The sequence below is a fragment of the Hippocampus comes genome, unplaced genomic scaffold, assembly GCF_001891065.2.
Source record: "Hippocampus comes isolate QL1 unplaced genomic scaffold, H_comes_QL1_v1.1 scaffold92, whole genome shotgun sequence".
In the NCBI taxonomy this organism is placed as follows: domain Eukaryota; kingdom Metazoa; phylum Chordata; class Actinopteri; order Syngnathiformes; family Syngnathidae; genus Hippocampus; species Hippocampus comes.
In genome coordinates, this window is record NW_017805379.1 from 776,697 (window position 1) to 787,255 (window position 10,559).

The following is a 10,559-nucleotide window of genomic DNA, read 5'->3' on the forward strand; positions in this document are numbered from 1 at the left end:
AAATAAAGTCGATATCAGACCAATACCGATACCTGGTATCAATACTCTCCCATCTCTAGTCATAATTTATCAGGAATAAGGTTGTATGGGTTACAATACAATGTTCCCTTGCTTCATTACGGCTCGATTATTGCAGATTCACTGTATCGCCGATTTTCCTTTTGGACCATAATTTTAGATACAACATAAGCAAATTAATTTCCAATCATTTCGACACAAGCGACGACGACTTCAACTTGTACGTCAAGGCACCACTGCATTACGAGTTGAATCTCAAAAATATACTGTACCCCTTTATTTCTTGTAATATTAGGACCTTTATCTCGAAACCAACTTCTTTTTCCCCCTTTGGTTCTCATATTTCATAGATTCGCGATTCATTTCGGAAAGTTGTTTCTGAAGGTGACCAAGTGAGGACAAATAGTTTCTGCTGCTCTTTTCAATTATTTCTTTTGAGTGTGCGTGCGTGTTTGTGTGTGTGTGCGTGTGTGTGTCAAGTGGGCATCCAAGTCAAAAAACGAGAGTAACCTGTTATTATTCCGCACTTACAGAGTGCCATGTAAGTGGGTGAAAATTGATCCAGCAAATTGAAAAGGGGGTTAAGTGTTTTCACCCCATCGACTTTGGCTGAAATGGCGCTTATATAAAACACTCATTTTTGTCCCATTAGCGGATGATGACAGCGCAAGTATTATTAGAGGGGGCCGTGCCGAATACTTTTAGTTTGGGCTAATGGCCGCCGCTCCGTTGGGGTAGAAAAGAGATTTTAAAAAAAGTGTGGCCACGGAGTGATCCTGGCGGTGAGGTGAAAAGTTGACACGAGTAGGACCTGTCATGTTAGCATTTTGTTTATGGTGGCTGAAAGCTTGATGGATCTGCCGTCAGTTGTTTGCACACTATCATTACCCGGGGTCACCTCACAATCTGCGGGTAATGGAAGGCCTGTCACAGCTGTCACGTAAAGAGGAGACGCTTGGTCCGTCTGTGTGTGGTCCAGTTTGATATCTGTGTGTGGTCTTGTTTACGTTCATGTGACAAACAACCACATTGGCTAACGAGTCAGGTTTTTGTGAAAAAAAAAAAATCGGCTAAGAAATCGTTTTGCTAATGAACATGGACAAGGAATCGCTTTTGATCGGTTGATCTTGGAAAATTTTGATGAGTTAGCAATGCTAATGTTAATGCCATTTTTTTTTTTATTATTATTTGTTTTACTCTTTTATATTTAATGTTAAATTGTCATATGTATTTGAACAATGCGGCCCTGGAACAGATTATGACTCCTGCTGGAAAAAAATTATAACATTTTGGATGTTTATGTTGTTTTTTTTTTTTTCTCAATGGCATTGTGCATCATTGAACAATTTGCACACCATTTGTGTACATTGCAGGAGTTGTTTATGGGACCTGACAACAAAGCCCCTCCATTGGTGGTGGTGGTCGTGCCCGCTTTACCCAAAGGCGCCGCCGTCGAGCTCCACGTCACAGCCGTCCAGGATGATCCCAGCCAAAGGACTTCCTGTCACATGACCGCAACGCTGCAGCACTGCCGCATTGAGTGCCACACCCTAACATCTGGCGACCGAAGCTCCGCCTCGCTGTCCCTAAACCTAACCGAGGTCCACCCTGTGGTCATCGAGGACGTGCGGAAGGTCACGGATGCAATCTGCGCTACGTTTGAGAAAGCCCTCAAGAAGACGCGGGCTGAGCTGGTCCCGCTGTGTGCCCGGGTTTTCTACAAGTGCCACCACGTGCTGGCGAAACAAATCACCGAAGGTTTGTTCACACCCGAATTAATGTATGCTAATAAGGTCATAATTATCCATGATGCGACACGTGAGAAGTAGTAGAAATCAATTTGAAGCTGAGATTACTTTGAGTTTTCTTTGCTGCAGTTAAGATACTACGTTACAAAGAGTTTGTGCATGTGAATGACCTAGAGACTGATGTGGTCGGCCCGCAATTTTGTCTGCTTTGTCCAGAATTGTCCGTTGAAGTCTCATGCTAACCAAAACAGCAGCGCCGAGTGACCCTTGCCAACAGTATGAAAGTTGATCTTATTTTAAGGTGGTGATTACATATTTGCGAAGACCCTTTTTTCTTCCCCAACCTTTGCTGATTGAAAATTACATTCTACTACATTGTAATGTGATTTGATGAATTGTTCAGCCCTCGTGGTTGGTCATTTTAACGCAAACCCTCAAAAGACAATGTTCTGTCTTCTAAGTTGTATATCCAGTGCAGATAGAAATAACTCGAAACTTGTCTCATATTCAATAATAATAATAATAATAACTGGACTCCTCGTTCCAATACTTTTGGAAGCATGTGAAAACGGATAACCGTATTAGCTGGTTAACTGGAGCAAAGTCAACACTCTGATGATGCCGCTTCCCCTGCAAACAGACCCTGACTCATCATGGAGGAGCTGGAATTGGCTGGCACGCACACGCAGCGAAGCCCCCGCGCCCCGCCCCCCGCGTCCTCCCCCACCCCCTCAAAACCCACCCATGGGCATCTTTATGGGTCACAGCCCACTCTCATTGGGGCGTTGAATCCGAAAAGTCAAAAGGGTGAAAAAGTAACACCTCCGGCGTCAGCGCTCGCAGTGTCGCGATGTGCAGCTGTCAGAGCCCAGACGACGTAAAATGTAAACCCCCCGCCCCTTCCCTCTTTCCATTATTTGCGTGAGGATTCACAGCTGATAGACGTGGCATATGCTTCGAATGAAACCTTTAAACATCTTGTCTCAACTTGTTACTTACGATCCAAAGCCCCCACCTCTGTCTCAAAGACGAACCCCCTGTTTAACTTTTACGGAGAGGGGCAGAGATATTCTTACCATGTGGAATTGTTAAACTATTTAACCTCAAGCCAATCACAGGGCACACAAAGACGAACAACCAGCCGCGCTCGCGCTCACACTCACACGTCAGGACAATTTTGAAAGTTCCATTGACATGCCACAAATGTTTTTGGAATGTGGGAGGACACCGGAGTACCCGGAGAAAACCCACGTACGCACGGGGGAATACAGTCATACCTCGGTTTTCGACCATAATCCGTTCCAGAAGGCTGTTCGAAAACCGATTTGTTCGAAAACCGAAACCACACTCTTTTTAAAAAAAAAATATTTATTGAGCACGTCTGTTCGTGTAAGGAAGGCGAGAGGAGTCAAGTGACGCATTCAAGTGCGCTCAGTTTGTTCGAGAACCGAAATTCGGTCGTCATCCGAGGCATAAAAACCTCGAAATTTTTGGTCGAAAACCGATTTGGTCAAGAACAGAGACGTTCGAAAACCGAGGTTTGACTGTACTAGCAAACTCCACACGGGAAGGCCAGAGCTGGACTCGAACCCTGCAACTCTACACTGTGAGGCTGACGTGGTAACCAGTCGCCACCTCTACTTTTATGCCATTTAAGAAAAGAAAAAAAAAAGTATCTGCATTTATCCTTAAACGCAGACTGTAATTACTTTTGTCACCTCTGGAAGTAGAACGCATAAAAATGAATGGTAAAGAGGTCTTTACGTGCCCCTCAGCATCTTTACTCATCCCCTACTAAATGAACAATGTTCATTGGCCAACACTTGCTATAATCGCCAGTTCATTTGACTAATTTGATCCATTTGGGAGGCAGCGTAGCACAACTAAAAACTCACACGGCTGCGGGCCTCGGCCACTCCTTTAAAAGCCCAATGAGCCCCGAAGGTATCAACTATTAATCATGGTAATCCTCCAGTTGCGCTGCAGCCTCAATATATCAAGAAATGCTCACGCTCTCCTTTCGGATCGCTCGTCCCAGAGCGAACATGACATACGGTGTTCGGCTTGCATCACAATGGCCGAATTTGCAAGACTGTGCCATAAAAGTCCCATGAACCGATAAAGTGGAATATGTATTTCTCAATATACCAGAAAATGGTTCAACTGATCATCCCCAGAATTTAGGAACTGATTGCTCAGCCCATTCCGTTCTCTTGGGTGAATTCAAATGTAGGGTCTTCGTGCTTTTTATAAATGATTTGAAAAATCGATTCTACAGCTGATTGGGAGCCGGCGAAAAGTCTTTAGGACTGATGTAATATAGACCAGATCTTTTTGTTCTCGTCAGGACCAAGGCTTGCTCGCTGTCCTCTGTGGTCATCGACATATCGCCAAGTGGCCTTTTCCTAGTTCCAATACCTGGTGTGTGTATCCTTTTGAAAGAAATGAGCCAACCGTGAGACAGACACACTTGTGGCCAATTAGCGTTACAGATCGGGACCGGACGGTGATCCCAGCGGACCGCCGCTAAATAGACAGGCTGTCATCAAGACATTTGGAAATCTCACATGTCTGCTTTCCATCTGTAGTCCGGCCACACACACACACACACACACACACACACACACACACACACACACACACACACACACACACACACACACACACACACACACTAAAGACAACAACTGCATCCAATAAAGACAGAACCCCCTCCTGTTCACACACGTTGACTGGTCTGGATGTGGAATTCAATCCTTTCTAACATGTGTCGACATTGCAATGAATGTAAAGGGGGTTTAAGAATATCAATAATTTACGAATAGCTCCCGGTCACAGGGTTAAGTGTAGCCCCATTGGGACTGCTGCTCTAATGTCTAAATCCTCCTTCCTCCACCAGGACTTGAAGATGCTTTGAAAAACCTCCTCAGCGACTCCGGTCCGTCCGTGGCCCTGGTTCCAGTCCTGGACTTGCCCGATTCCAACATCCTCCACCTGTCCTGCTGGCTCAGCTCGTAGAACCAGAACTAGAATTAGCGAGCCTCCTGCTTGTAGGATTAATGGACCTTGTTGCTGCTCTTGCTCAAGTGTTTGTTTTCTAGACCTCTCGTGCTCGCTCTCGTCATATTCGTTCCCTTAGTTCCACGTTTTGTAAATATAGCATTTGTTTAGTCATTTGAGCTTGCTTTTTTTTTTTGTCGTGTTAATTGGACTCTTTTCATTTCGTTTGGTATTTTCAGATTAATTATTTCCTTGCCTTTCTTTTGCAAGCGCTTTTTCTTCATGTCTTGTTTTTCCTGGTTATTGTTGACCAACCATTTCTATTCATACGTTTTTTTTTTTTTTTTTTTTTCTTGTGAATAAATATTTTTGCTACAGAGTTTTGTTTGGCGTCTACGTTTGTGGGATCCGGTGGCTTTTCAGTTCGTTCCCAAACTGCGACACCAGGCTACTTACCTGTTATGTAGCTTAGCAACCAATGCCAAATCAGGACAGGCTTCGAATTCACTTTCCAATTGTTAAACATGGTGTTTGTCCGCCGTTTGTTGACATGACACAAACATTTGAAAGCAGATCGCAGCGTGCAAGTTTTTGCATAACCCCGCCGTAGCTCTTGTCGTCTGTGAAGACAAAGAAAGGCTCCAACAGAGCATCTTCTAATCCCCCCTTTGTTTTCAGGTAACACGCTAGCTGACAACAACACCGCCGCAGTCGTAGTAAAGCAACAGAGGGACCGTGTGTTATTCCAGTGTGAGTCTTTTAATGTGACTGTCTCTCCCTCTCGCGCTCCACAGGACTGGAGGTGTGTTATTATTTTGTAATAGGCAATCAGCAGCAGGCACCCGAAAAGATTAAGCCTCTTTATGTTTTCCATTGATTCCAAGGCAGCCTGGTTAATAGGAGAGGGACTTCAGCTCACACCGCTGCAGGCAAGGAATTAAGCGTGTGTGTGTGCGCGCACGCGCCGCACGCAAGGAAAAAATAACACTATTAACATTCCTGGAACATTTCTTTTCTCAAAGATCACGAACTGTATTGATGAACCAGAGTTGAAATGCATCTTCACTCCTCAACGCACGCAACCAACGCGGCGGCAGGATCGCGCCTACTTATCGATCCTCAACCCGCCCTGCCGTTGTTTTGATTGTTGCTCTCAAAAATTGAACAATGGAGGCAGCCAATGGAGCCTGAAGATTTTTTTTTCTCTTTATTGTGAGTCGAAACAACACAAACAAGCAATTATTTATGAGCAAGCAAGCTAATGTTCTATCAAGTGTGTACCTGTTTATTATTTAAGGGGGAGAGTTGTCTTGAAATAGATTTTAGATACAACCATCACATCATGCTTCCATCATATATGCAAGTAAAATCAATCATCGACATTCTCTCTTTGTCGGAAATTACAGAACAACGTTGAATTAAAAAAATAATGATGCCAATGTAGATGATGACTTGTTGCATTCATTCTTGTGATCTCCTGCTATTTTTTATAATCGCTATAAACAGTCTCCGGGGTTGTTTGAGTTGTCTTTGGGATTTACAATAGAAAGTGAAGAACAGCCGTGAATGAAAATGATGAAGACCATGGAGTTGATTATTTGTTCATGGAAAATTGTTAACGGGAAGTCATTTGTCTTGCCCATCAGACTTAAATCGCATTATAGCCTAACCAGCTTTTGATTATGCAACGACTGGCTTGATGTTGTTTCCCTTGCCTGAAATCACAACAAAATAAACACAAGGCAGTTTTCCTATCAACCACCACTTCGCATTCGTAAACCTTTGTTTCCGTCTGTTTCCAAAGAGATGCTCCCACAGCCAATAGGATGTAATCATGCCGATCGCGGCTGGGCCGACGTAATGTTCCGTGACAAGACGGTCTTTGTGTCCTGGCTTGCAAAATGACTAAAGACAGGCTGACATTTGCTTTTCTCATGCGTCCGTTGTCTGCCAAGATGCGACCGCTCCACATACAAAAAAGTGGCTTTTTTTTTTTCTTCTTCCTTTTTTTTTTTTTTTTTGTGTGTGTGACCAACATTGTTGTCCTTTGTGTACCGCCTAGCACCAACCAGCCTGCGGCCCTTGTCATTTTGGCCTTGCACATGGACTTAACTGTGTGCTGCTTCCTCCAGGCCAACCAGGCTGATGATGTGTGTATGTGTGTGTGTGTAAATAAATGCGTGTGCGTGGGAGACTTTCATTCCCCATAGCTACATACAGTAAAGTGAGTTTAGGGAGTGACCTCACTGCTGGAGACGCCTCCTGACATCCTTTGGTTTGTTTGTTTTTTATGTTTGAGTGATTTCTGTTTTATAATGGCTGCTTTGTGTGTATGTATGCTTGACATATTTTTAAAGCCTTGTCTTCAGCTCAAAGCCTCCAAAAAAATTGCTGTTATATTGAATCAAGAGGCCCTCAAATGGGTCCATTGGATGGTGTGTGCCTCCCTCTGCTGCCTAAAATAAGCAACGAACGTAAAAAGCTGTAGTCATGCTCGTAGTTTTACAGTTGGTAGGTTTTATTTTTCCTGCAAAAGAAACTTAATGTTCGTTCCCGATTTCTGTGGTTTTTTTGCATATTTATCACACACAAAGGTTTCAGTTCATCAAACCAATTTTAGTATCACACCGAGACGACCCAAGAAAATATAAAATGCAGTTTCTAAATGATGATTTCATTTACCAAGGGGGGAAAATGTAAAACCTATCTGGCTCTATGTGAAAAAATAATTGCTCCCCCCAATTACCCCATTTGTCAAACCACAACATAACTGACTAACCACAGTTTTGGGAAAGCTAAGTTCAATATCACAGGCAACACCCCAGCATTTGATGAATCATGAAATCACAAATAGAATCTGTCAGAGGAAGTGGAAGTGAAGTAGGCAACAAGATCTCAAACGAAAACAAAAGAAAGGTGACATGTATGTGAGGGTTCCCAGTCCAAAAAGAACACAAAGGGTCGTCTCACATTTGCCAAAAGACATCTTGATAATCCTCAAGACTTTTGGAAAAACATTCACTGGACTGATGAGTCAAAAATCGAACTTTTTGGAAGATGTGTGGGCCCTTAAATCTGCTGTAGAAATGGCACATTATTTGATTGAAAAGAATATGATGCAAACAGTGAAGCATGGTGGTGGCAGTGTGATGTTCCAGGTTTGCTTTGCCATTTCAGGACCAAGACAACTTGCTGTGATTGATGGGATAATGATTTCTGTTGTCGACCAGAAAATGCTGAATGAGAACGTCCGACCATCAGTTTGCAGCCTCAAACTCAAGCACTGTGAGATCACAGCAGCAAGTCTACATTTGAATGCCTCAGAAACACACAAAAAAATCGGTTTTGGAGTGGCCAAGTCAAAGTCTGGATTTGAATCCAATTGAGATGCTGTGGTGTGACCGGCAAAAATACTCTTACCGGGAACAATAATTGCCTTTTGTTTTAGTTTCTTTTCAGTGTGAAACCACTTCACTGACAAGAAAATAGATACATAAATAATTTGTATTACGTTTTTAATTTGTTTATTTCTAATGCAGTTCTTCATTTGATATATTTTACAGTTGAAAATTATGAAAACAGAGACTCATTTGTCTTCGGCCAACTCGCTGTCTTTCTGAGTGGGTGTGGCTTTCCAGGCACCCACTAATATTATTATTGCGGCAAATACAACCGCTACTAATATCCTAATGTGGTCTTTTTTGGAATATGTTTTGTTCAAAACCACAGTTATTTGTGAATTTACTGTGCAGTATTTCTAAAAATAATAATAAAATAAAGCAAATACTCGGTCTATCGGAACAATTGTTGCCGTTTGTTTTTGTTTCATTTCGGAATACATTTTTGACGGACTTCAATCCGGAAGTGTGTCGGGTTCTACGCGTTTTGTTGTGTACATGCGTAAACCAACTGGAAACAACGTTGCTCCACATCTATGCTGAAAGAAATTAATAAAATTAGAAAAGGTCTGTTATTATGTTAAAATTTCAATATTATGTTCGCTATAACAATCTGAAGACAGCGAAGACTCGGTCACACTGAGAAATGATGATCTCATGTGTTCACATTAGCTTAGCCGAAGTTTTAAATACGCTGTCGTCTCATTCTGGAAAGCTGGTAGTCTTATAATTTTGTCTTGATTTTGAACTAAAGTTAATAGTAATGACATATAATGTATATTATCATTGCTCAGTTAGTGATGAGTTTTGGCGCCCGACCATGTCTACTTAAAATCCCGCTTCATTCATTCACGTGTCTTTTTTTCTTTTATACATGTGCCTATATGATCTATTGGACTGTATCAGATTCTGACGAAAAGATGCTTGGGACAGCCACCATGGAGAAGGAAACACCATCTAAAAAAGTTGCGGCGCCATCTGTGTCGCAGATTAATGCCGAACATGTCACACAGGTAATACTCAGCAGTACACGCATGGCTGCAGTAGTCATCAATGTGCAATATGGTCACCCAAGAAAACACACATGAAACTGTGCTTTACAAATCTCTGAATTGTTCTCGATTATCGGAATAACAAGTTCTAGTTTTTTTTCTTTTTACGTGTTCGTTAAAGTTAACCCCCCCTCCCCCCAGAAATATCCAGAATCCCTCTCCTGACACAAAATTTAGTCCGTTTTCTAAAATGGTGTTTCTGCGCGTATTTTTTTTCATTAAACTGAGTATTAATGGTTTTGTCTTGTATTGTTTCAGCTGGCTAACAAATATTGGGCCCCTCATGCAAAAAACAAATTGCCCTTTGACCCAAAGGTGAGTTTTTGTTGATTGCTTTTAGTTTGATGGGAATCATAAATCATGTGAGATAATTACAAATATGGCCTTTTTTTGTGTAGGTGATGGAAGATATTTATGAAAAAGAGATTCTCATGTCCAAGTAAGGACTTTTACACGTAACATTTGGGCAATCCATCTGTTTCACATTTTGTCACTAATATGTTTCTTTTCACATTTCATTTTCAGATTTGCCATCAGGAAAATCATGTTGCTGGAGTTCAGGTGCCACCTTTGATCCCTCCTTTCATGAAAAACAAAACAATGTAGCAAGGTCAAAATAATATAATGCAATCTCCTTGCAGTCAATACCTGGAAAACTACCTTTGGGTCAACTACACTCCGGAGGTGTCCAGCAACGCCTTCCTCATGTCTATTTGCTGCATTGTCAATGAGAAGTTCAGGGAAAATGTACCAGCCTGGGAGGTAAGAAATACAATTTGAGATCATGCATTTACCAGCTATATTAAATGTCAACAACTCTCGTCTCAGGTGTTCAAAAAGGAGCCGCGCCATTTTTCCTTCTTCTTCAAATGTGTAATGGCAGCCCTGCTGGCGGGCGACGAAGGCGGCCTCACCCTGAAGGAACAAACGGTGCTCCTGGAGTTTCTCGACCACTGCTTCAATAGTCTCGTATGTACCGTTTTATATACAAATTGGTACAAGCGCGACAGTACATGTAAGGACTGACCGATGCCATGAAAAGAGAATATACTCAGTTATACAATTTTATTTTAAATGTTTGATAAAACATTGGAAAAAAAGACATTCCTTTACAAATTACTGACAGAAATTAAGTATTTGTTCATTGGCTTTCTAAAAGAAAACGTTTTTTTTCCATTCTTTAAATATTCATCATTGTCTTTTCAAGGATGTTGTATTGTTTTCATACTTGTGTATTCTTGTTCTATTAGTCGAGTTTTTGTGTATACTTCGATCCAATATTTTTTTTTTTTATTCTAAACATTTTGATGTTTTTATGTCCAGAACTGAGAAAAAAAAATCCC

General features: G+C 41.8%; 2 protein-coding genes across 3 annotated transcripts in view; both read left to right on the plus strand.

Annotated features, from left to right (window-relative positions):
- Positions 1 to 5,023, plus strand: part of dph6 (diphthamine biosynthesis 6) — a 66,243-nt gene extending 61,220 nt beyond the window's left edge. The window contains exons 14-15 of the mRNA XM_019872630.1: positions 1,392 to 1,776; positions 4,666 to 5,023. Coding sequence (XP_019728189.1) covers positions 1,392 to 1,776; positions 4,666 to 4,784 — 504 coding nt within the window. The 3' untranslated portion in view covers positions 4,785 to 5,023. The remainder of the gene's footprint in view (positions 1 to 1,391; positions 1,777 to 4,665) is intronic.
- Positions 5,024 to 8,612: 3,589 nt separating this feature from the next.
- Positions 8,613 to 10,559, plus strand: part of aqr (aquarius intron-binding spliceosomal factor) — a 40,074-nt gene continuing 38,127 nt past the window's right edge. For both annotated transcript variants that reach the window (XM_019872571.1, XM_019872572.1), the window contains exons 1-7: positions 8,613 to 8,731; positions 9,071 to 9,177; positions 9,475 to 9,531; positions 9,615 to 9,655; positions 9,742 to 9,777; positions 9,858 to 9,978; positions 10,045 to 10,185. In XM_019872571.1, coding sequence (XP_019728130.1) covers positions 8,701 to 8,731; positions 9,071 to 9,177; positions 9,475 to 9,531; positions 9,615 to 9,655; positions 9,742 to 9,777; positions 9,858 to 9,978; positions 10,045 to 10,185 — 534 coding nt within the window. In that variant the 5' untranslated portion in view covers positions 8,613 to 8,700. The remainder of the gene's footprint in view (positions 8,732 to 9,070; positions 9,178 to 9,474; positions 9,532 to 9,614; positions 9,656 to 9,741; positions 9,778 to 9,857; positions 9,979 to 10,044; positions 10,186 to 10,559) is intronic.